Genomic DNA, 26,181 nt, shown 5'->3' on the forward strand with positions numbered 1-26,181 from the left:
CAAATTTTGTGTTCTTGGGCTCGTTGGAATCGTACCGAGCCCAATACTATTTTAAAATTTAGTTTGACTAAATTTGATCACTATATACAGAGTTATTAAGGTTTTAATGAAAATTGAATTTCTTTGATAACTCTTAATACAGTGATTTGATTGTTCTCAAATTTGGACAGAACACACTATGGTGTGTTACCCATATGCCATAAAATTTTTAATTCAATTTAATGGCTGGATTTTGGTGAATTAAATTTTCAAAGTTTTTGGCCAGATTTTGACTCCAAACTTTAAAAATTTATACCTCACACACCACTAAGGACTAGACTTGCATTTTTCTGTGGTATGTGTGATATAGTGTCAGGGTTAGATGACCAAAGCTTTAAGCCCAATTAAACACTAGTGTCACCTAGGAAAATAATTAAGGATAATGTGTAGACAACTTAGAAAAATCCTAGGAAATTCTACACATACCAAATAGGGGTAAAACTTGAGAACATTAAATTAGTGACATTATAAACCTTAGGTTCAAATTTAACCCAATTTGGAGCTCATTAAGTCAAAAAATTAAACAAGTCAAAATTAACCCCTTAATTAAGCATTAAAACTTTTACAAATTATAATAAATCAAGTTTAAATCCAAAAAATATAAAAAACCCCTCTAAACGGCCATAGTTTAAAAAACCCCTTAATTGGGGTCAAAATCTTTGAAAATTTAATTCACAAAAATTCAGTCATTAAATTAAATTAAGAATTTTTTGGCATATGGGTAACACACCATAGTGTGTTCTGTCCAAATTTGAGAACAATCAAATCACTGTATTAAGAGTTATCAAAGAAATTCAATTTTCAATAAAACATTAATAACTCTGTATATAGTGATCAAATTTAGTCAAACTAAATTTTAAAATAGTATTGAACTCGGTACGATTCCAACGAGCCCAAGAACACCAAATTTGGACTTAAAATGAATTTTTGGTGAATTTTTAAAGTTCTGAGCATTTTTTGAATTTGTTTTGAACATTTTTGGTCAAACTGAACGCCGGAATGGAGGCGCCCAATGGGAACGCGCCACGTCCCTCTAGTTAAATGAGTCAGCTAATCCAGCCGCGGGGAAGGGGCCCTTTCTGGGCCGTTCGATCACGCTGAAGGCACGATCGGACGGTTCTGGTTGAACTTGAGCTAGAAAATTTCAAATGCCCATAACTTTCAAAATACTCAACGAAATTGCCTGAAATTTGAATTGTAGCTAGAGGGCAACATAATCTAACAATGCCAAAATTTTGGAGGCTCCATGCATTGTATATTTGCTACAGTTTCAATTTGAAATTTAAACTAAAAACTCGAATAACTTACAATCCAACCTTCAGATTTTTGTGTTATTGAGATCGTTGGAAAGCTACAGTGATCCTCTACAACTCTTATGAAGACACCAAGAGTTTTATCTTGTTGGATCGAAAGTTATATTTGAAACTCCTTTTTCTCTCTCTAGGTTCACCAATGAGGCTTTGGAGGCTTGGATTCGGTGGGGAAAGGTTTGGAAATGCTAGAGGAATATCTAGAGAAGATTTTTGAGGGTTTTTGAGGGCTAGAATATATCTAGATGAGAGATCTTAAGTGAGAGAATGCTAGGGTTAGTCCTCTTGCTCAAATGAAAGTTTTCACCCTATTTAAGCATCCCTAGACTTATTGGATGGTCTGATTAGCTCAGGGGCCTCCTTGATGCATGCCATCTGTCTCCAAGGCAGATAGTAGCAAGGAATCAAAAAGGACAAAGTACACCTATGTGGAAAGGTGAAATTGTCCTTTAAGCATATGGGATAGATTTGATTTAGTCCTAATCTGATTAAGGATAGGATTAGCTTAAGAACATTCTAGAGCCTATTTGAAACTGCTGGAATGAAAAATTGAAGAAATCTTGAGGCTTGAGGATTAAAACTTGGAAGAGTAGAAAGGGATTTAAGCTAGTTTGACCAAATTTACATATGTTGACTTGGTCAATTTTAGCTAGATTTGATTGGCCAACATTTAAGGCATGATTATGCCATAGTTTGGAGTTAATTTAAAGCTTGAAATTGGTTAAATGGGTTGAATAGGTTAAAATAACATATTTAAACATTAAAGGATATTTAGATCAACTTAGGTTGACTTGGTCAACTAGGTTGACCTGGGACCCGAATTTGGGCTCAACAAGTTTGAAATGACATTTAAAAATCAATAGAAGTGGTTTCATGGCTTAGATAGGTCGTTTCAGTCAAATCACCTATTTAGACCCTTAAATGGCCTCTTAGGTCAACCCTGTTGACTTGGTCAACCAGGTTGACCCAGAGTTTAGAAATGGGTCTAATTGGTTTGTTTTGACATTTGAAATTTGCTGGAAGTGGTTGCAAGCGATTTAGAGTTTATTTGGTTTGAAATTGATATTTGAGCCCCCCCTAAGGGTTATTTTGGTGATTTTGACCCATGGTTGACTGGGGGTCAAAATGGGTCCACCAAAATGCAGTTTAATGTTCAATGGATCAGGATTAAGTATTTAGAAGTGATTGGAGGCTTTGAAAAGCTCCAAGGTCAAAATCCACTAGGTGGCAGATCTAGTGGCATAGGCTGTAAATATTTAAATGTTTTACAACCTTTTGATTTTGATTTAGTTTTTGGGGTTAGAGATTTCAGAATGAGCTCAAATTTGGAGGGTTGCTTCTAGAGACATGTCCCATCAGTATGCAACTGATAGACTCTGAATCAGAGGTCAATTGACTGGGTTTTGAAGTGTTTGAAAAATCCCTGAAGAAGGTCTTTAGGACAGGGCCTTTGGACTTAGGATTTGGGTTTGAATTTTGGATTTGATCTGGATTTTAAGTTTGATTAATTAAGTTTGAGTTATCTAAATCATTTATGATTATTTGGAGGATCATAATTGATTGGATAAGGTTGAAGTTTGATTATAAACAAGATTAAGATTTGAACTGGAGATTAAGATCTTGAACTGGACTGGAGTCTGGATTTTGATTGAGGTTTGATTTGAATTGAGATCTGCGTTAGCTTAAGGCCATGATTGGTTTGAAGTCTAGATTCATCCTAGAATCTAAAGGGATTCTAGGGTTTAGGACTTAGAGGAGTCATAGGTTCTAGATAGGTCCTATGATCTAGGCTCCTGAAGAATCCTAAGACCTAAATAGATGTTAAGGTCTGGATCTTGGAGAATCCTAGAATTTAAATTGACTTGGAGGAATCCTAGAGTCTAGGATAAATCTTAAAGTCTGAAATCTACAAGAGTGATAAGATCTGAACTAAATCTTAAGATATAGATTTATCTGGAGTAATCCTAGGATCTATCGTAGAACCTAGGATCTAAAATCTAGAAGGATCTTAGGATTCAGGAAAATCCTAGGGTCTGGATTAATCTGAGATCAGGATTAATCTAGGGTCAAGATTGGCCCAAGTGACCTCATACAAAAATGAGGTCAACAGACCTATAAAGTCTTGGTTAGAAAATTTTAGAAATGACATTTCTTTATTAGATTTAAATGAGAATTTAACTTTTAACAGGACACAATGGAGAAAAATGATTCATGTAGCCGATCCCACATACTGGGATAAAGGCTTGATGTTGTCGTTGTATTCCATGTATGGCTTTTGTGAATTCTCAAAACCATGCCCTTTGAGATTGTTTCAATTCATATAATGCATTTTTTTAGTTTACATATCTTGTTTTTCAAAAAAAAAAAAAAGACTTTCTGAAATTTGGCGGGTTATTAATAAAAGTTTCTTCTTTATAAATGCAAATAAGCATTTTTTTATAGTGTATTGTTGCATAACATCAATAGTTTGCAGCCAAGAATGGCATAATATGTATTGTATTCATTTTTATAACCGTGTAAATGTCTTGATTTTCACTTTCATAGGATTGGGAGTATCCTTTAGCCACTAAGTTGGATTTATACCTTAATAGAATTTCAATGTAAAAATCTTCTTGAATTATTGAATTCTTTCTTCTTCTAGGCATCTTAGATGTCTCCGGGTATGATATTTTCCTAGAGCATTAATTTTTTCACTCATGAGTTTCTTCCAATTCTTCATTTCTAATGCTTCAATAGCGTTTCTAAGTCTTTGATGGTGTTATTATTTGTAAGGAAGGCTTAATTAGTAGAAGAGATGTTTTTAAATGATGTGTATGGAGTTCTGGGTTATAGTGTGTTCAAACTCTTTCATTGTTTTAAATTATTCAATATGAGGCGCGCATTGAGGCATGCCTCAATGCAATTTCGTTGAAAACGGCCTTAGGTGTTACACTTCGAGCTCTTTGTATGAGGTGTGCACCTCAGTTTGGCTGATGTGCGTTTTGAGGCTCCACTTTCCTTGCTAGCATGAGGCATACACGTCACACTATATATATTACATAAATCCTAAATTAAAGTCCCAAACAAATCACACTTTCATGCACCCCCGAGCTGCAGTAGCTTCCTAGACCTTCAGCCTATCAACTTCGCTGTAGTCACAACCATCGTAGCCTCTGTCGGGGATCACTTTGAAGCCGCAAATCACCACTATCTCCTCCAAAAATTATGGAATATTACTCACATCTTTATGTTGATGATAAACATTTATGAAAGAGGAAGATTGTTGAAATAAATGAAAAAGAAGTAGATTGAGAGTCATTGGACTCCATATGATGAGGTAGGGGAGAGACCAAGTTATTATGTCGATGACTCTAAAAAAGACCCCCTCAGAAATGATAGTGCACATGCTTTTCAATTATTTTAGTTTTCTTTAGGAATTGATGGCGCATGAGTAGGGAACTTGGAAGAAAGATTTTTGAGTTGAACTTTATGTTATATGATAATTTTATGCGATTTCTATATTTTCTATTGTTTTGCTTTTGTAATTTTTGAATTTTAATTCTATTTCATATAATTTAACACTTGTCACTTTACGTCTTGTACAATTTTTGTTTCTTATGTATGCTAATTTGTTACTTCATAGTTCAATAAAAAGTTAAAATGTCATCATTTGACATATTATTTGATTATTATATAAAAAATTGCTTTTAACCTTTATTTCTATTTCATGCAATTTTTGAAAATTTTGGCTTACGCCTCGACTTGAGGCTGACACCTCGCCTCATGAGCGAAAAACGCCAAATATCCAATTGCACAATTTTAAACTTTGCAACTTTTGTTTTAGTAAGAAGTTGATCAAGTTTATTGTTAGGAGCGATAGGAAGGTTGCCTGACATGAGTTCTTAGTCTTGGAATTGCAAGTTAGTTTGGATGGGCTGCTTTCTTGTGCTGATCCAGAGCGGTTTAATAATGGCGAGCTAATTTAGTGGAATCAAGTTATTGTCTTTCTTTTATATTACCAGTTGACAATCAAGGGAAACTATAAAGTTTGTTAGACTTATCTTCTATGTGATTATTCTCTCCTAAAAGGTAAGTATGGTTGTTTTTCATTAAATATGACATAATTTGATATGAGTTTTTTTTTTGTTTGTTTTTTTGGTGGTATGATATCATTTATATCCGTTTTGAGTGTCTGAATATCCTAAGAAGACATACTGAATGCTTTAGTGTCATCATCCCCACTAGAGAACTCTTTTCTGAGTTCGCGAAGGAGATTCAGATTAGGTACTATTGCCAAAATCATCAACAAAGCGAGAGTTTTACACCATGTCAAATTTTGCGTTGTAGGCTCCAGGCTGATTTTGCATTTTTACTTTTGTTATAAATCATCCAGAGCCTAAGGTTCATTTTGCATTATTTGTTCATTATTCTAACAGATGCTTTGTTAAATATGATGGTGTAGGCATTATGTGTTTCTGGCTCATCTGTGGCAAGGCATGTCAATGGCATACAAGAGAGCAGGGCTGACATGATAATATCAGTAAGTCAAGTGTTTTTTTTTTGTTTATATAAAATATTATATTCTTCTAGTGTCTGTTTTAATTTTCATTTGTTTATCCTTTCAATTGTATATTTATTTTCTTATGTTTATACTGTCTTTTATTTAAGAACATTGTGTCTCTTTACATCTGAACTTTTAGTCTTTTAAAACATTAGCCTCTAATATATTAGTGTTTGAGGAGCACTTGTGGCTTCATTTGCTGGACTAATTTGTCCAATTGCATTTCATATATCTTCTTTCATTTCCTTTCTGTAACATGCTCAAATGCTAGTTTGTTTGTCTCCCCTACTCCCTCCGTGTTCACTTCTCATCTGACTCTATTCTCTCTCGCGCTCATTTCCTTTCTCTAACATGCTCAAATGCTAGTTTGTTTGTCTCTCCTATGCACTCATTGGTCACTTCTCATCCCATTCTATTATCTCTCTCTTTCATCTCTCCTCTCTGAAAACTGTCAATATTGCATGAGGTATATAGGACGACAACTTCTCCCTGCATAATCTTCATATGTCTTTTTGATGTGAGTCAAGGGATGAAGACGCCCAACGATCAATGAGTCAAGTGACAACAAGGATGAACCAATGATATCATGGTGCAACAAGTGATGATGATGGATTGAATTGAGTCATGTGATGACGAATGTGCAACATGTGATGATGATGAATGTCGGAAACAAAATAGCCAAGATGCTAGAAGAAATATAAGTATTTAAGGCTCTGATATCATGTGAGAAAATTTGAGTGGATTGTATCATTCTCATTTGAATCTAATTACAAGCAATTTTGCTATCTATATAAGTTTATTTTTTATTTTTTTGAAAAGTGCTGTCGATGGGGACATCAGATCATAGAAGATTTATCAGAGGCGTGGCCGCCGCCGATCTACGGCCACGATCGAGTCTTTGTACTTTTGATTTATTTATTTTCTTATTTATGTTATCGTTGTAATTGTGTTATTTAATTTTCCGTTGTACCCTTTTAGTAAGGGATGTCGTATGTAAGCCTCGAGGGCATTGTCGTCTTTTTCTATTTTCTTGAGTCTTATGTACGAGGCTATTTATAGCTCCTTGTCTTTCTTTCAAAGTAATGAAGAATTATCTAAAAAAATTTCTGCACTTGTTTTCTTGTGAGAGTTTTTGCACTTGTTTTCTTGTGAGGGTTTGAGAGTCATGGAGAAAGATCCTAGGAGAGGGAGGAATTGTGCATCACCCACCAACCTAGATAAGTCAGGTTCGTGGTTCTACTTCTTATCTCTTCCTCCTCCAATCTCCACCGCCGACCCTACTCCTTTCCTGAACCCTTAAGCCACTGGCCATTTAAAACTCCACCTCCACCCAGTGACGATACCTAACCCACCGCCCCATCCATGACCAACACCCCCCCCCCCCCCCCCCCCCACACACACACACACAGCCGGCCCCTCCTTGGTCCCTCCCTCCTTCCCCCACTTGCTATCAATTCTTTCCTAAATTAGATTTCATAAATTTGGTAACTCTTATTTGAATAAATTCAAATCAATTTGAATTTCAAATAGTTACTTAAATTATAATCTTATTTTAGGAAACCTATTAAATCAATTCTTATTTAAATTTTAAATTAAGAGAGGAAGAGATTTTTTTTCTAATCTTGATTTATTAATTAAGCAAGCATTAATTACCACATTAAATCCCTTCCTCCCTCTTTAAGCCGCCGGCCCCCTCATGGGATTTGAATTAAATTAGTTTCCTAAAACTACCTCCTTTTCTTGGAAACAATTCAAAGTCTTTCTTTGAACCAATTCCCCAAGAATCCACGTCAATTTTTGTCCCCAAATTTTAGCCTCCCGAATTGGAAATAATTCCAAAACCTAGCCACCATCTAGCCGTCTCCTCCCTAGCCGTTTTGCTGGGTTTTATCTCTCCAAAATCCTTCTAAAGCTGACCCGATTCATAACTTTCCTGCTCTCCAAGTTGCTGCTAGAATTTCTTGCACCTAGCACTTGGTTTGCCTTCAACCTGAAAGCTTCCAAAGGTCGCATTAAGAGAGCAGTTTACTGTCCACTAGTTCCCACCGGCTCTCCGTCACTATAGTGTCCTCAGCAAAGCTTGTCCTTGCCGTCCAGCACTTCCCAAAGTCAAAACAGCAACTTCTCGCTTGGATGGCTGACCCGGAGACGGATTACGGCGTTGCCTACGATGAACACGGATTCGTGCACATTCTCCATTCAACCTTCTTCGACGTCAACCCGAGGATCGACCATACTGTGGAGGATTACATAACGTATCTTGGACACCCTAATTTAAGCTATTGAAGAACAACTTGAGATTGTCGAGTGGAGGATCGCACCCGGCCCTTGACAAAGGTTTTCTAATTTTCCTTTTCTCGTATTTCTTAAGTCTAACCTTTTCTTGTGAGTTGATTGTAGTTATGAAGGACGCATTCACCAATTCTGCTAAGCTTAGTAAATGTAGGATTTGAGCGCATTCATTTGTTTACTAATCGCAATGTTAGACTAGAGATTTTGTTGAAGCTACTATTTTGGCATAATAATATTTTCCTATGTTATTTTGAAGTTTCAAATCTCTTGTTATGCAACTTAGCCTAAACGGTTGTGACCCTTCTTACATTTTCTTTTAGGGGTGTCAATATTTGACACGACACGAAAACCCGACCTGGACCCGACCCGGAATTTTCGGGTTAGGGTCGACCCGATTTCAAAACGGGTCGGGTTCCAGAAATCGACCCGTTTGAAAAATGGGTCGGGTTCGGGTTGACTTAGCGGGTTGCCGGGTCAACCCGCGAACCCGTTTAATTCAAAAAAATTCGATTCCCGCTCGCTGCCCCATTGCGCTGCCCCCGCCCCGCTGCCCGCTGTCAAGTCCGAATTCCACGTCCATCTGTCGCAACGTCGAGTCCGTGTCAAGCCCATAAGGCATTCCAGAATCGCAGAACGTGACCCGTGACCGCTCCCTCGCGGGCCTCGCACCGTCGCTGGCTCGCTGCGTCGCACGCCGTCTGCGTCGCACGCCAGCCGTCGCGTCGCACGCCAACTATTTCGCGCGCTTCTTCAGCCAGATCGCGCAAATCCGTGTCGGGTCGGGTTGATCCGAACTCGAAGCGGGTTGGGTTCGGTTCCCAAAAGTTGACCCGTTTGCAAAAACGGGTCGGGTTTGGGTTGACCCGAACAGTGCCGGGTCAGTTTCGGGTTCGACCCGAACCCGACCCGTGACCCGAAATTGACACCCCTATTTTCTTTCGTCGTTTTAATTGCTAGTAGTTTATTTGCTATTCCTCTAATCAAGAAGTTGTGCAAAATCATAACAAACATCATTGCCATCATCATAGTTCTACATCATCTGTCTATATAAGCTGCACATAGAGAAAGAAATGAAATATATGGGAAAAGGAATGTATAATCTAAAGTAAAATTTCTTTGAATGAGGGATAAGAATTTCAAGGTTCTACTATTAATTTGAGTTATTATTGTTAGGTGTCACTCTTAAAATGAAGATTGCTTGATAATTTTAATTCCAACACATGTATTAATTAATTATTTTAATGGATGCTCGGTACAAAAGTGGATAACAAGCACACCTTCCTACGAAAGGATATGGAACAACTTAAAGCACTTCTTTGGAAGTTGTATTTTTCCACTTCGGAACAAATAAAAAGTTATTGCATTGATCTATTATCTGTGATATGAATGTTCAGGTCTAAACAGTTGAGTGCTGTTGTGGATCCTTACACAAAATTTAAAGTTGAATAAATGGTACTGTTGCCTGATCCAGCTTAGCACAAGGGAGTTGTTGGAGAATTAAATGGCTTTTCTGTTACCGTGCCTGACATCATATTTACAGTTTGTTTAGTTTATAAATTTCTGGAACATCTAAGTACTTAAGCATTTGATTGCGTTAATATAAATTTTTTGGTTTATCACATCAGTGCTTGTTTGAAACTTGATTTATACAATCAATGGCATATTGGAGTCAAAGTATACTCTAATGTGCTAACTCCCCAAATAGTAGATCAACTTAGGGGGACTTCTTGTTAAACGTAATTTAATCTTCATAGAAAATACCACAAACAATTATTTGCAGCTATATATTTTGTAAAGTTTGTGTATGGGGTATTGCCTTACACCACATGGGAGTTGATTTTCTTAAACTTTCTCATAGATGAATTATCCCCTAGATGATCTTTGTTTTGGTTTGAAATAACGCATTAATTATGTGATTAACCAGGTTACTTGACCTGTAGCCTCGGCTACAATTTTTCATAATGGGGCGAATCAAATTGGAGTAGATTTCTACATTTATTCTGGATCAATTGCGCAAGAATGAGACTAGAACAAGAGAATCGAGAATCAACTTATTAAATTTTTTACTATACGATTTCTAGGTTCTTGGATGGTTTAGATATATTAATAGTTTGATGCCCAAATCTGCTACTCCAGTAGTTCTCCTCTGCCGTCTTTTGTTTTCTTTGTCTAATATGCTTGAATCCTAGTTCGAGGTTTAACCCCCTCACTCTCCCTAACAAATCTCTCCTCTTATCATTGCATGTGGTATATGGCATGACAACGTCATCCTGCATAGTCTGCATGTCTTTATTGCACTTGGAATGTCTATAAAAACCTTCTTAGTCATGTGAGTTAAGATATGAAGATGATCATTGAGCGATGAGTCGAGTAACTACTATTTGGTTTGGAAAAGTATAGTTATGACTCTCATTTTTATATGCGCGTGGTTTTATTGTGATGGTTTTGGTGAAAATATTTTGTAGCTTTAATATGATTATGAATGCTTTCAGTGAGAAGTATGCTATGGTAGAATGTCTTTCTTTACATGAATAAAAGAGAGAGTTATTTAGAGGGTTTTATGAATTTTGGGAGGAGAAATACGTTGGGAATCTGAGTTGTTGGGTGGTTGTTAGAAAGTGTAAACAAATAATGGTTTACCTTCTCCCCTTCTTTCTCTACTCTTCTCCCTTATTTCTCTATCACTTCTTTCCTACTTGTGCTTTGAGATAAAATATGATAAATTACTTACTAAATTGAAAGATTCAAAAGACAAACGACTCAATAGGTATGCAAGCCCAAAAAAAGGTATGTTGTTATTTAAACTGTATTTATTTTTTATTATTTACATATTAAATATTAACATGCTCTAATATAATCTTCCTTCTTTTCTGTGGTTTGCGAGGAATTTTTGGGAAAACAAGGAGCGATTAGAGCTATCTAGATGAAGGAGCTTGGATAAATAGATATGAGCATTAGTCGACCTCATCATTTCGGTGGGGGTGCTACGAGCGGAGCCACCGGGTCATAGCCTCCGGTGTTGTAAGTTTCCTCGAAACTTAGAATTCCCTTAGGGACCCTTTTGGTGTATGCGACTCCAATCTTAGGACCTTATAGAAATTTCATTTTTTTTAACTTGAATGTTTTTATTTATTTTAAATCCCTAAACCTATTTACACGTGTGTATGTCCAAAGGGTTTAAATTTTTTTTCGTCACATGCAACACTAGTGAAATTTGAGAAAACAATTAAGGACGAGTCTTAAAAAACTTAGACTTAGGATGCATGCACTATTTATTTTAGAAATACTAAAAATAAAAAACTTAGCAGCATTCCATTATGGGATTAGTGTACTATTATATAAGCTTAATTAATCATAGGTAACAATTAATTAACAATTGAAAGCTCCTAAGAAACTCATAAGTAATCTAACTGAAATACTTTTAAATCTTTAACTTTTAACAATCAAATCAAAATCAATACGCATAATAATTAAAAGGTAAAATTGAAACATTCACTTGAACTAAATTTAATTAATATATTAATCATCCTTCAACAAAATTAAATTTGAAAGATATGAGCTAAATCAAAAGAGCAAATCTAAACTAAAATATGTTAAATGAAAATACTTCTAAAATTCAAACTCTAATTCATTAAATTCCCTATAATTGATTGCATGCATAATTTAAAAAATATATAATATTAAATACGAATAAATAAGAACTATTTAACTAAGTAGACAAAATAAGAGATTTATTGAAAGTTCAATCATAACCCAAAATTTCGGAATATAAGAATTCACCTAAAATCCAATCAAAATGTAAATCAATCTTTTAAAATCAATCAACTAACCCCTTAATGCATAACAAAAACTCCAAAGATGAAGTTTTTAGAATGAACTACTTCAGGCTATGAGGCTAAATATCCTAAGGAGGCCTGATCATCGAGCTTGATGACACAATGCCATGAACAGATTCAATGGAGTGTCAAAATTTTAAAATTAATTGATTGTTAATGATTTAACCAAATAAAAATTATTAATTTATCTATATTAATTGGTTTTTAGAATGGTCTACTTCGGGCTGCAGGACTAAGTGTCCTTAAGAGGCCTGGTCCTCGAGCCTGATGGCACAACACCATGAATTAGTTGATAGCAAATTTAATTAAATTAATCTCTCAAATTGATAATAAATCATTTAATTTATCAATCTTTAATTTCTAACTAACTAAATTAATTTAATAAAATTGATTACCACTTTGTAACCCAGGCCTACGAGGCTATTAAGCTAGACCGGTGTTTGAGGACATATCCAAAACCATACATACCTAGATTTATTTGTTAGGACACGACTTATAACTTTATGTTAGACCGGTGTTTTCTTTCTTTGTCTCTGTGATGTGGCGATTTTCATGTTGAACGTGTATTGGTTGATTTGTTGTTGATTTTGTGATGCAAGCAAAAATATAGGGAGACCCCCTAATTTTTGCAAGCATACAAGTTACACAAACTTCCTAGGATAAGAATACATAAAGTTCTCAAAATTAGACAAAATACAACATTTTAAACAAAATACAACTTTGATACTATAAAAATGACGCTTACAAATGACACTTACACACTTAAAATAAAAACACCTAAAGTTGCATTTCTTAATTAAGAAGAAAGATACAAGTGGGGTGGTCACATGTGGCGAGAAGAAAGAGGTAAGAAGTCGAGACGAAGAGAGGACAAGCTTGCAAGCTTTCTTAGAAGAAGGGTAGAAGAGGTGGTACAAGCTCGCAAGCCCTTCCAAGGAAACCCACAGGTTTTATCCAAAAAGTAGCCACATGATATTCTCTTTTCTATTACAAAACACCTAATATTTATAGGAGAAAAAGGGGCAGCCAAACAGCCACCCTAACCTCCCATTAAATTATGAGAAATCGAAGGCCAAAAGACATTCTAGAATAGCACCCGAAAAGTAAAAAAAAAACAGAGAAAAGCAGCCACGGGACAGGCAGCCAGGGGAGGAACCGAAGGGGTAGCACAGGGAACCGAAATCGCAGCTCAGGGGAGACGGAACAGTAGCCAGGGGAACCTTGACGGACAGCCAGGAAATCGGGACAAGCAGCCACAAGGGAAACCAGAACAGGCAACCAGAGGGAAAACTGAAGGGACACAAGGAAGGGGAAAGAACCAGCCATGAGAAGAAGAATCAGGGGGGAAGAAACCAAAGAGCCAATAGAAAAGGGGAATGAATCTAATTAATCTTCAATTTATGAGCTTAAAAGGTTCTCTACTAGACATTAATGAGCTGACTCAAGTAGATCACTTAGAAACTCATCCAAAATATTTTGAACACCCCTTGCCTACCTCATTTTGTTAGCTTTTTGTGATGATTATTGTTTTATTTGTGATGTGATGAACGATAAATTACCCATATGTTAGGAGCGATCTGAATGCTCATGAGATTTTTTTGCAGGTTATCATGCTTATGCAGGGTTATGAACAACAACAACAACAACAACATCAAGCCTTTATCCCACTACGTGGGGTCGGCTACATGAATCCTTTTATGCAGGGTTATGAAAAGGGAGTTAAATTAATAATGATTGAAACTAATAAAATTTTTGCAGGCGTTTCAGAATGCTTAGGCCCTAAACAATAAAAAAATATTGCCAAGCTTACATGTTACTAAAAAATGAGCAAATGATTGATTTGTGATTTTGGTTCGGACTCGCGGGAGAAACTTCCTGAATCCCTACTTTTGAGCCTTCATGCGGGGGGATCACCTTTATTTCTTTTATCGAGTAGGCCTACGTCACTCTTAGCGGGCTGACCCCCTCCAAGGATGCCGCCTTGCCTTCCCCACAGAGGTGAGGTTGCCAAGCCATGCACCATTTTAGACATTCAGTTGTTTGGCAGCCAACTCAGGCGCATGTTTGTCTCGTTCCTATTCGTGCGCAGCCAGTGCGCTCGGTGGCTAGGCAGTTAGTGCCTAGGCCACTTCTTTTTCAACCTGTTCTCCCAGTTGTCAGGTGGCCAGCGCATGCAGTACTAGTCTTTCAGATGGCTCCGACCCCTCAGCGCCGGTAGCCAGCAGTTGCCTTTCTGATGGGGACATCAGCAGCGATTTCGACACATGTACCTTCAGGAGATGCCAGAGATCGACGGCCACGATCATGATTCGTATTTTCATCATTTTATGTAGTAGTTTATTTTTATTTTATGTTTTTTCGTTTTTGCCCTGATGGGTATTTGGTAGCTATTGTAGCCCAAAGGGGCATTTTTGTCTTTTCCTTTCTTTGTCATTTTGAGGCCTATTTATATGGCACTTTTCTTATGTAATAGCTAGTTTTTGATGAATGAAAATTTTTTTAGGTTTTTTTGAGCCCTCTATTTAAGCACTCTCATAAGACTTTGTAAGAGTCTTTTGGCAGCCATTGTGTCTTTGTTCTTTTGGAGAAAACTTGAAGAGAGGACTTGAAAGGGAGAGAGGAAAAGGTGAAGTTTGAGAGAGGGAGAAGATCATTGGAGGGGTTTTCATGGGAGTGTGAAGGAGATCACACGGTTGCTCCGGCGAGCTTGCACCTCAGTACCATCGGATTCAAGGTTTGTCTTGAAGGAAGTTTTGGGAAGAAGAAGATCTCATTGGTGTCAAAGGACCCGGCTCCTCCGCCGCACCGGGGAAGGTGGAAGTGATTGTGTAAGGGCTTCTCCGCCTAGCTGTGGGAGCTAAAGGAGAATCACTAAAGGTTTAGTGTAATACTCGGAGGGTGCCTCCGGGGAGTGGACGTAGGTCATGGTTTGACCGAACCACTATAAATTGGTGTGTTCTTTCCTTTATTTTTTCTGCACTTTATTTCTGCATTTATTTTTATTGTGGTTAATTGCGTGGATGAATTTGATTATCTATCTTTTTGTTATGAATGAAATTCGCTTTCGCATAAAGTCATAAAAAGATATTTCTTTTCATTAAAGAAGTTTTTTAATCATCCAATTCACCCCCCTCTTGGCGCATCTAGTAATTTCAATTGGTATCAGAGAAATTTCACTATTTAATTCCAAGCCTCTCTCTCTCTATCCCCCATATGGCCGGCCACCTTCTCCTATTGTTTCTCTCTCTACTTGCCACCTCATCACCACTTAAACACCTCCTTCATACTCCCCTCTCTCAGATTTAATTTCAGTTTTCACATATTTTAATTTCAGATTTCAAAATCTGAAGTTTGAAATTAATTCTCCCCTACACCTCTCCAAACCGGCCACCCCCTCTCCCATCTTGGGTACTACGTTAACCCTTGGCGAGGATGCATGGCGGAATCCGAATGGAACTTTGGGTTTGTGCATGATGATCGAGATCAAGTCGACATCCTCTAATCACCGTTCTTTGTCGTGGGCTTCGATTTCGATGACACTATTGAAGATTACATCGACCGCATCCAGTACACATTAGTTAATGTGATCGACGAGCAAAGATCAAAGGGACGTTGGATCATCCTTGGACGACCGCCATCCTCCACCACTCCGGCCACCTATCCAAGAACGACGATCTTAGGCTCCTTCCTCGGAGTGACCTCTGTTCTAATGTGGAGACTCTTCTTCCGCTAAAGCCTAGACTAGTTGAGCATTTGGGCTTCAAATGTGAAAATTCTCATTATTAAATCACGGATTCTTGTTTATCATCGTAGTTTTACAGTTGATCTTTGCATTTTCTTAAATTGTTTGGTTAATCGACTTCGCTCTTCTTAGCCTAAGCAAGTTAAAAACCACGAATTCCAAGGATCAATCTTTTGCTATAAGTGACAATTTTATTTTGGATTATTTTTTAAAAATTGCTCTCTTTAATTTCTTAAAGTAACTCCATCGCATGTTTGTTTCACATCACTTTCTCGCTGCTCCGGTGGAGATTACTCGTGCTCGAGTTTCCCCTCCTTCCTCTTTGAGAAAAAGGGGTGCTTAGGCCAAGCTTCCTTCACCCTATACTCATTGGGTTTCCATTTTTGCCTCGCTTTTACACCTCGAGATTGCCGTGAAAGGTAACTGCTGGCTGCCGACACTGAGGAGTTGGAGCCATTTGAATGATTGGTACGATAGACATTGGCCGCCTGACAATTGAACGAACGGGTTGAACGTATGATTAGTCATGGAGGATAGTGACTCTCACATACACACATCGATGGATAATAATATGCACAATCTTATATTCACGAGATTTCTCTTATCCGATATATCAGCTTGAATGGAGTTTATCTGATGTTCGTGTCGGTTTTTCACGGGTGTAAGCCTCCATTGATAAATACATCTTAGGCCTCAGCCTTAGAAAACTCTCTATTGAGGATGTTATATTATTCTCTTAGAGGATTTAACATATAAGGGAATTTTTAGGCTCTCCTAATCTAAAAGGAAGATATCCTCAACTAAGGTAATTAACATGCATGAATCATATCACCAATTTATCGGTCTGAAGAAATAAATATGAAGTAAAAGACATTGCACTTCAAGCATGCACGAGTGCTTACCCACCAATAAGGTATTCAAGAACATACCAATATCATCAGCTTTTGATCATAAATCCATAAGGGATCTAGTACTTTACACACAATACTAACATCCACGATCTAACTAATGCAATCTAAGCTTATATATTGCCTGAAAAAGAAAATCAGTCAAACCACCTAAGCGCGTAAAATCCATGATATCCAATCTTTATGAAAGATGGGTGAGTGGCTAAGTTCTTCGAATTTAAGGCCGACGTCTAAACAAGGTCCTAAGTGGTCTTGTACTCATGTGTGATGTTATGCATCTAGGACTAAATGCAATTAAATTTTAATTTTAGTTAAGTTCTAATGTAATGCGTGCTAGTTAAACTATACAAATCATAAATGCTTGAAATTTTAAAAAGGTTTATGAAATAATTTTTTAGAAAATTAGGCTTCCCCAAGTTCATGACATCATCCTCATAGGTTGGATTATTTGAACTCTACCCTCGGGTTAGGAAATGTCTAAATAAGGAAAAAACGTGCATGCGACCTCGGACGGCGTCCAGCTTATTTCACTAGGTCGTTTATCTTTCTATGTTATTTAATTCTTAAATTTTAATTTTAATTATGAGTAGATAAATTTTATTCCTTAGAGCCTAACAAGAATCAGGCATATGCACATGCAAGAAAAAAATCTTATAAAAGCATGTCTTTTTTATTGCGCAAATCAAATAAATAATCAATCAAAATAAAATAGCAAGCAGAGTAAAAGTGTCCAAAGTCCATGCCAAATATCATTTAATATACAACCTAGGGTCTATAGGAAAGTAATGGTGGCGAGGCTCTGCTGACAACAACACGGGTTCTAATCCTATAGAATGACTCAAGTCTTAAGATGAGACATTTTAGTCTTGATCTTCATCTTCTTGATATTTCTGTTGGTTGCTTTCCTTTAGTCTTCTTGTGGTACATCATTAATAGGATATCCAAATAAAAAAATTCCTTGTGAGGGATTTTCGTTTCTCTTTGGAACCCTAATATCTTGTTAAAAATGCTTTATTTTACAGACTTTCACAATCCTTAATCAAATTATATTTTAAAAAGGAAAAGGCTTTATGCTCCTGCATGTTAGTAAGCAATTTATATACAACAACATCAAGCCTTTATCCCACTACGTGGGGTCGGCTACATGAATCCTTTTTCTCCATTGTGTCCTATTAAAAGTCAAATTCTCGTTTAAATCTAATAAAGAAAGGTCATTCCTAATATTTTCTAACCAAATCTTTTTAAGTCTACCCCTAGCTTTCTTAATACAAGTCAAATCTAATACCTACTCTCCTAACCAGGTCATCGGAAGGCCGCCTTTTTATGTGACCAAACCATTTATGACGCTTCTCTCTAATCTTATCTTCTACTGGAGCTACTTCAACCTTTTCACTTATATGCTCATTTCGTTCATCACATCACATAAAACTTAATAGTCATCACAGAAAGTTAACACAATCAATAATTAATCAATCAGCACACGTTTCACATGCGAATCGCCACATCACAGAGACAGAAAGGAAATAAATCAGTCTAACGTGAAGCTAGAAGTTGTCCTAATAAATAGATCTAGGCGTGTAGTAGGCTGTGTGATTTTGGATATGTCCTATGTTGGATAATTTGTTTAAGTTATTTTGTGATTTTGTTTGTTAAAAGTAAAAAAAAAATATTTAAGTTTAATTATTAATGTCTTAAAGTTAATTTTAAGAGTTTTTATTTTTAATATTTAGTGATTACTATCTTTGTTGTTCATCAGGACCGTGAGATTTATTTCACCATCCTTGATGCTAACTTAATAGCCCCGTAGGCTCGGGTTACTATTTTATTAAATTAATTTAGTTAGTTGGAAATTAAAATATTGACAAATGAAATGATTTATTATCATTTTAGGGTTTTAATTTAATTGAATTTGCTATCAACTGGATCGTGTCGTTGTGCCATTTGGCTCGAGAACCAAGTCTCCTAAGGACACTTAGTCCTGCAGCCTGAAGTAAACCATCTTAAAAACCAAGTTGCTATAGTTAAATTAGGAATTTTTATTTGGTTAAATTATTAACAATCAATTTATTTTAAATTTTTGCTACTCCATTGAATCCGTTTGTGGCGTTGTGCCGTCAAACTCGAGGAGCAGGCCTCCTTAGGATACTTAACCCCACAGCCCGAAGTAGTCCGTCATAAAAACTTCATCTTTGGAGTACTTGTTGTGTATTACTGGGTTGGTTGATTGGTTTTATAAGACTGATTTACAGTTTGATTAGATATTAGGTGAGTTCTTAGATTCTAAAATTTTGGCGTATGATTGAATTTTTGATAAGTCTTTTATTTTGTCCACTTAATTAAATAAGTTCTTATTTATTCATATTTAATATTAAATGTATTTTTTAAATTATGTATGCAATTAATTATAAGAAATTTAATGAATTAGAGTTTGAATTTTAGAAATTTTTTCCTTTAATATGTTTTAGTTTAGATTTATTCTCTTGATTTAGCCAATATCTTTCAAATTTGATTTTGTTGTAGGATGATTAATATGTTAAATAGATTTAGTTCAAGTGAATATTTTAATCTTACCTTTTAATGATTATGCGTGTTGGTTGTGATTTAATTGATAAAAATTAAAGATTTAAATCTATTTTATTTGGATAACGTATGAGTTTATTAGGAGCTTTCAATTATTAACTTGTTGTTACCTATGATTAATTAAGTTTAGATAAGTACACTAATCCTATGCTGGAATATCAATATTTTTTATATGTCTAGTGTTTCTACCATAAAGGGTGCATATATTCTAAGTCTAAATATTCTAGGACTCATCTTTAATTTTTGTCTTTAAATTTCACTAGTGTTGCATGTGATGAAAAAGATTATTTTGTTTTTAACTCTGGATATACACTCGTGTGTAAATGAGTTTAGGAATCTAAAATAAATTAAAACATCCTAGTTAAAAAAAATGAAATTTTTACAAGGTCCTAAGGTTGGGGGCGCGCACTCTAAAAGGCTCCATAGGGGCTTTTTAAGTTTTGAGAAAACTTACAACACATGGGGCTATGATTCGTTGGCTCTGCCCGTAGCACCCCCACTAGAATGAATGAGGGTGATTGATGTTTATATCCATTTGTCCAAGCTCCATCTAGATAGCTCCATTCTTTCCTTGCTTTCCCAAAAATTCATCGCAAAACAAAGAAAATAAGGAAGATTGTGTTAGAGCATGTTAATATTTAATATGTAAATAATAAAAAATAAATACAATTTAAATAACAACGTACCTTTTTTCGGGCTTGCATACAAGTTGAGTCGTTTGACTTTTGAATCTTTCAATTTTGTAAGTATTTTATCATATTTCACCTCTTAGAACAAGTAGGAAAGAAGTGATAGAGAAAGAAGGGAGAAGAGTAGGAAAGAAAGGTAGAAGGAGAACCATTAATTGTTTACACTTTCTAACAACCATCCAGCAACTCATATTCCCAACGCATTTCTTCTCCAAACATCCATAAGACCCTCTAAACAACTATCTCTTTTACTCATGTAAAGAAATGCATTCTACCATAGCATACTTCTCACTGAAAGCATTCATAACTATATTAAAGCTACAAAATATTTTCAAAAAAATCATCATAATAAAATCACACACATACGAGAGTGAGAGTCATAGCTATACTTTTCGAAGCCCAACAACAAGCAACCAAATCATTTAATGTTGAAACTCAACTAAAATGTAATCATAAGAAAGAATATTTGATACCAACTTGTTCTTCGCCTATTTGAAGAAAATATGCCAACAACATAAACAATGTTTAAAATTGCGTAATCAGGTATTGAGGCGTTTTTCATTCGTGAGGCGTAAGCCTTAAAATCAAAAAATTGTGTAAATATAAAATGATAAATTTTGTATATACTAATGAGTAAATAATCTATAATATATGAAGTGAAATCAAAATATCCAATAATAAGACAACATGAGTACAATAATATACCCGTCTTCCGCTGCCCCCTCACAAAAAATTTTTTATTGTAAGAGTAATTTTTAAGTTCTACTTGTTTTTAAAGTTCGTAAGTTGTTTGTATGGAAAGATACCGAGCGGTACCAAGCATGTACCGAGTATGTACTGAGCAGTAACGAGCATGTACCTGCTTGGTACCGAGCATGTACTTAGTGGTACCAAACATTGTTGTATCTAGCAGTATCGAACATGTATCTAGCGGTACCGAGCATTAGTTTTTTTAAAAAATTTTAGAGGAGGACGCCTCTTAATCGTGAGGCGAGGTGCGACTTGATGTGCGCCTCAGTAAACTTGAGGCATACGCCTCAAATTCTGAACTCATTGTGTGGACTTTGAGGCTTAAAGAGGCAAAATTGCGTTGAAGCATGCCTCTTATTGCGCAATTTTAAACCTTGCACATAACTGCATGAATTTATTCGTCAAGTTTAAGAAAAGAACCCAACAATACGATATAACATTGAATTGATTTGATGGAGAAACTTACACTTGAAGCAGAAGGCATATGATTACTTTCCAACAAAATTTTCACCTTCATGCTATATGTCGCCAAGATATCCAAAAGAAAATCGCATTTGTATCCAATGTTTAAACACAAAAAAATGTATGAATTTCTCCAATCACCACATGAAACTATGCATTTATACATTAAATACATGATTTTGCAATATAAGCGTGAGCATGATCTATCCAACAAATCTCCATGCCAAAACCACCTTCCAAATAAGAAGTTCATTTCGAAAGAAACCCATCTCGAGGCAGAGCAATGCAATCAACAAAATCCTTCACAAAAAGCTCCTCTAAATAGAGAAAACCACATCTATGGTCCATAGGCTCAAACAATCCTTGAACTATAAGAAGCACCTCGCTAAATAATTATTCTTTCCAAATGATTTGAAGTCAAATGTCCCAAATTATCACTTAAAATTGAAAGAAAGTAGGGTAATGTCAACTTTCTCTTCATATATATATATATATATATATATATATAGAGAAACCGAAAATCAACAATTCTTGATTGCAATATTGTAGCAAAAGCAATCTTACATTGTTCTATCTCAAAATCAAAGTTCCACGATTCACTTCATATGTTAAATGATTTGACTCTCAGTATTCCCCAAACAAAGATAACGAGCTCCATAAACTTGTCATCCAACATTTTTTAAGAGAAGCCAAAGATATAAGCACATCAATCATTGCTATGTTTCCCATCAAAACTACATCGAAGAAGGAAGAAAGAGATACATCTACTTAAGCAATTGATACAAAAGAACGTTTAGATAAATCATCTCTTCCACCTAGTCATAAGCATTAATGAAAATTTAGATCATTTGAACAAAAATTTGTAAACAATAGTTGGTTGGTGAATTAAACAAATGTTCACCTCAATTCTTCCCTCAACTTACTAACATGCAAGGAATTTGGGCACCGAAGCAAGCACAATGGGGAAGCATATTGTAAAGAAAACCTATCAAATAATGCTAAAACAACGACGGCAAAATCTGAGAGCAAAATATTTCTCTACTTACCAAGAACATTTTCTTTACTTACCAACTACATATGATATTTATTGATTTAGAGAAAGCATATAATAAAGTTCCAAGAGAAGTGCTTTGGAGAGTTCTTGACAAGAAAGGAGTTAATTATGTAATCAAAAAATTGGGAGAGTGCCCCAAATTTTTTATCACAAAAGAAAGAACTTTTCTAAGTAATAGAAAAGACACAAAAGGACACAAAATAGGATCAAAACAAACTTTACTTGTATAAAATGAAAGACTTACAACTCTTAAAATTAAAACTACTTACAAACAAAGACTCTTACAAACGACTCAAACAAGACAACCTAAACTTGCTTTCCAAAGGAAGAGGGATACATGTGAGGTGGTCACTTGCAGAGAGACGAAAGAGGTTAGAAGCCAAGACGAAGGAGGAGGAGAAGCTCGCAAGCTTTCCTAGAGGAGAAGGAGAATGGAACAAGCTCGCAAGCTTTTCCACGAAGAAACCCGCAGGTTATAGCTTCCAAAAATCACATTTTCACTTAAAATAGTCACAAACATCACTATTTATAGGCACAAAAGAAGGAATACAAACAGTCCCAAAACATTAATTAAAAGCTGAAAATAGAAGGCTAAAAGACACCTAAAAACTGCAGTAGAAAATTGCACAGATATTAGCAAAAATCTCTTGGAATTCTCCCCAAAACAGCCCCAAATCAGTCCCCATAAAGCTGTCCAAATTCTGTCCAAAAACAGCTCCAAAAACTCTTCAAATACTTAGTTAAATAAGGGAAATGAAAAGCCAACAGCCACCATACAGCAGTCCCAAAACTGCACAGGAAACAGAGCACCAAAGCCACGGGAAAAGCCCGCCATCAGCCACGGAAAACAGCCCAGCTAGGGATCAAGCAGGGAACCGAGGAGCCCAGCTGCAGGAACCAAGGGGGAAGGCATGGGAACTCTTCCCAGAACAGGAAACCAGCAGCCGGTCACGGAACCAAGGGAGCTAAGGCACGGGAACAGCCCCCAGCACAGGAAACAATCAGCCAATCGTGGAAACTGGAAACCAAAGAGCCAAGGCACGAAAACCCAAGAGCCATCCACGGTAAACGAATAGACAACAAATGGGGGAATGAACCTCAATTTATGAGCTAAAAAGGCTCTCTACTAGACATTAATGAGCTGATATCTAGTAGAGGAAAGCATTTATGAGCTTTAAACATAAGAAGAGGCTCATTAATGAGTTGATTCAAGTAGAACTTACAAAATTTTCAACTCAACTTGTTTTGACCCATTCCTTGCCTACATTAGTTAATAACGCTTATATTCAAATCATTAAAGATATGTATGCAGGAGCTATTAGTCGTATTCAAACACAAGGTGGTTTGACCAAGTATTTTCCTATTTCGGTTGGATTACATCAAGGATCAGCCTTAAGTCCATACCCTTTTGCTTTAGTCATGGATGTTCTCACTAGACATTTGCAAGGGGATGTACCTTGGTGTATGCTTTTTGTTCATGATATTCTTCTTGTTGATAAGACTAGAGAGGGAGTTCAAGGTAAACTTGAATTATGGAGGTCAATATATTAAATTATTCAATGTCATGAATTTTCAACAAATTTTACACTAGTTGTCGACTACCTAAAACAACCCTCCACTTTTCTCATCTAATACTTGTGACCTGGCAACGACAGTGTTTTTAACATTGCAGCTTGTTTTATATAAATATTTTATTTTATGTGCATATGAGCTCTCTTTCTTTTTTTCTCTCTCTATAACTGTTAATAATGGAGAGTACCTGAATGCCAAACGTTGAATTTTACATGTATTGATCTTAAGATGTTTCTAACATCCATGTTTTGGCCTTTGAAGGTTCTAATGAAGCAGGCTGGTCTAAAGCTTCAGGACAATGTATGTATAATGAAAATATGCTTCTTTATTTAAAGCATCATTTTTAAAAAAATTTTAAGAATGCTATATAGTTGGGCACCAGATTTGAACAACATTTCATCATCAGATTGATAAATTCTAAGGAGCATTTGTTGAAGGAAAATGTAATCTTGATTTCATTATTGCAGCTCATGAGATCATTCATTCCATCACTGCAAATATATTCTTTTATCTTTTTTTTTTAATGGTGGATTTTGATAAGACTTTTGATTGTTATAATTGGAACTTTATTTTTAATTGAGGTAGATTCTTTCCTCCTAAATTTATTCAATGGATTTGGGAAGCTGTAGTCCATGCTAATTCTCATTGTTATTGATGGAGAACTCAATAAATAATTTAAATACTTAAAAGCACTCATGCAAGGGGATCTTCTCTCTCTTGCTTATTATTATCAATTGAGATTATCTTTTTAACATGCTTGTAGCTATAGCCAAGGGCAGTTAGATTTAGTGCAGCACATGTGGTAAAAGTAACATTGTGATCAACAATATTCAATTTGTTGGTAATACTCTACTCTTTTGTGATGTGGATCATACTCTTGTCTTGGCTCTTAAAAATATAATTTCTCCTCTTTTCAAAAGTATCTGGTTTCAAAATTAACTTCCGTTAAACTTGGATTTATCTTGGCATATATGTTGATAAAGGGCATTCCATATTGTTCATGTTTTATGTTCTCGTGAAAAACTTTTAAATATTTGGAGCTTCCTATGGGTTCTAATTGATTGCAAAAAGTCCTTTAGACTTTAATTATTGATTAAATTTGAAGAAAGAGAGAGTTCTCTTCCTGGAAATATGAACCTCCTTCTATTGGTGAGAAAATTGTTTTGATTAACTCAGGTTACCTTCTATTCTTCTAAACTTTATCTTTTGGATTTCAAATTGGTCATCAATAAAATGATCATTGATGAAGTTTCTTATGGAAATGTAATATTAAAGATAAGGGCTTCTCCTTAGTTAACTAGAAGAACATCTTTAGGCCCAAAAAAATTTTACGAGCTTGATGTCAAACATGTCTGTACATGGAATATTTCTCTTTCTTGCAGAATGGAGTTGAAAATTTATTCAAGTGGACTCAAACTTTGATTAATACTTACGCAATTGACATTTGGATGTGTGAAGCCTTTCATGATTCGCATTTCATTAAGGATGTTAGAAAAAACTTCTCAATTCTTTTCATAATGTTTCTTGGATAATGATGCAAAAACAAAACTTTGAAAGATATATCGATTTATAATTTGGCTTTTGCTAAGTTTCATCCCATTCTTTTTATGTTGCTTGAAATCTTCATTCTCCTTTTCTTCTCTTTGGCATATAAATTTAAAAAGGGCCCGGTTTCTTCACATCGTTAATTATATTTTACTCTTTATGTTGATGAGGGCATAAAAAGTTGAGTATAAACATTGACTCTCCAAAGTGTTTGCTCTCTATGATGATTTTCTTTCAAACAATTATTGTTATGCTCCCTTAATGCTTAGTGGTATTATCACTCTTCCTTATAAGTGGATTTGGAAAGTTTTAATGCCTTTAAAAATTTGATGTAGAACTATGAATGCTTTAAATGATGGATATAAAAATTTATGCGCTTTCAAGTAAGAGCAATAAAATAATTAAATCGTTGGCCAATTAATGAAAATGGAAAACAAGAAAGGGGTGCCTTAGTTTAAGGCCAAGTCACAAAATAAAAGTTAGGGTCGCAAAACAATTATAAAATTCAATATAAGGAAATATATATGATTTCTAATATCATCCCTAGATTAACAATGAGATTAGATACATAGAAGTCAATCACTCATTCCCTATGTTTACTAAGCTTTGGCGGAGAGCTTTGCAAGATTCTTTATGCTTGATACACAACCACAATGGAAGGAGAACATGAAGGAAAATGAGGGGGAAAGAGTTCACCCTTGTCTTGGCTTGGTGATGATCTGCCACTGAACGGTGGGAAGTTGTTCTTCGATAGCGTTCGAAAGAGTGAATATGATGCACTCCTAAGTATTCCTCGACGGAATTGTCTACCTCTTGATTGATGTCGAAGAAGGGTGATCGGACGATGTTAGCGAAGCCTTGT

General features: G+C 35.7%; 1 protein-coding gene across 5 annotated transcripts in view; it reads left to right on the top strand.

The window, feature by feature from the left end:
- The window catches only part of LOC110103111 (DNA repair protein RadA), a 112,833-nt gene that overhangs the window by 65,716 nt on the left and 20,936 nt on the right, over positions 1-26,181 (top strand). For 4 of the 5 annotated variants that reach the window (XR_003700560.1, XM_020831685.2, XM_028694369.1 and 1 more), the window contains 2 exons: positions 5,791-5,868; positions 24,036-24,074. Coding sequence is in view for 4 of the 5 variants with exons in the window: in XM_020831685.2 (XP_020687344.1) it covers positions 5,791-5,868; positions 24,036-24,074 (117 nt within the window). In the remaining variant the exon portion in view is untranslated. The remainder of the gene's footprint in view (positions 1-5,790; positions 5,869-24,035; positions 24,075-26,181) is intronic. The other variant, XM_028694368.1, reaches the window with a different exon arrangement.

This window comes from Dendrobium catenatum, unplaced genomic scaffold, assembly GCF_001605985.2.
Source record: "Dendrobium catenatum unplaced genomic scaffold, ASM160598v2 fragScaff_scaffold_465, whole genome shotgun sequence".
Classification (NCBI taxonomy): domain Eukaryota; kingdom Viridiplantae; phylum Streptophyta; class Magnoliopsida; order Asparagales; family Orchidaceae; genus Dendrobium; species Dendrobium catenatum.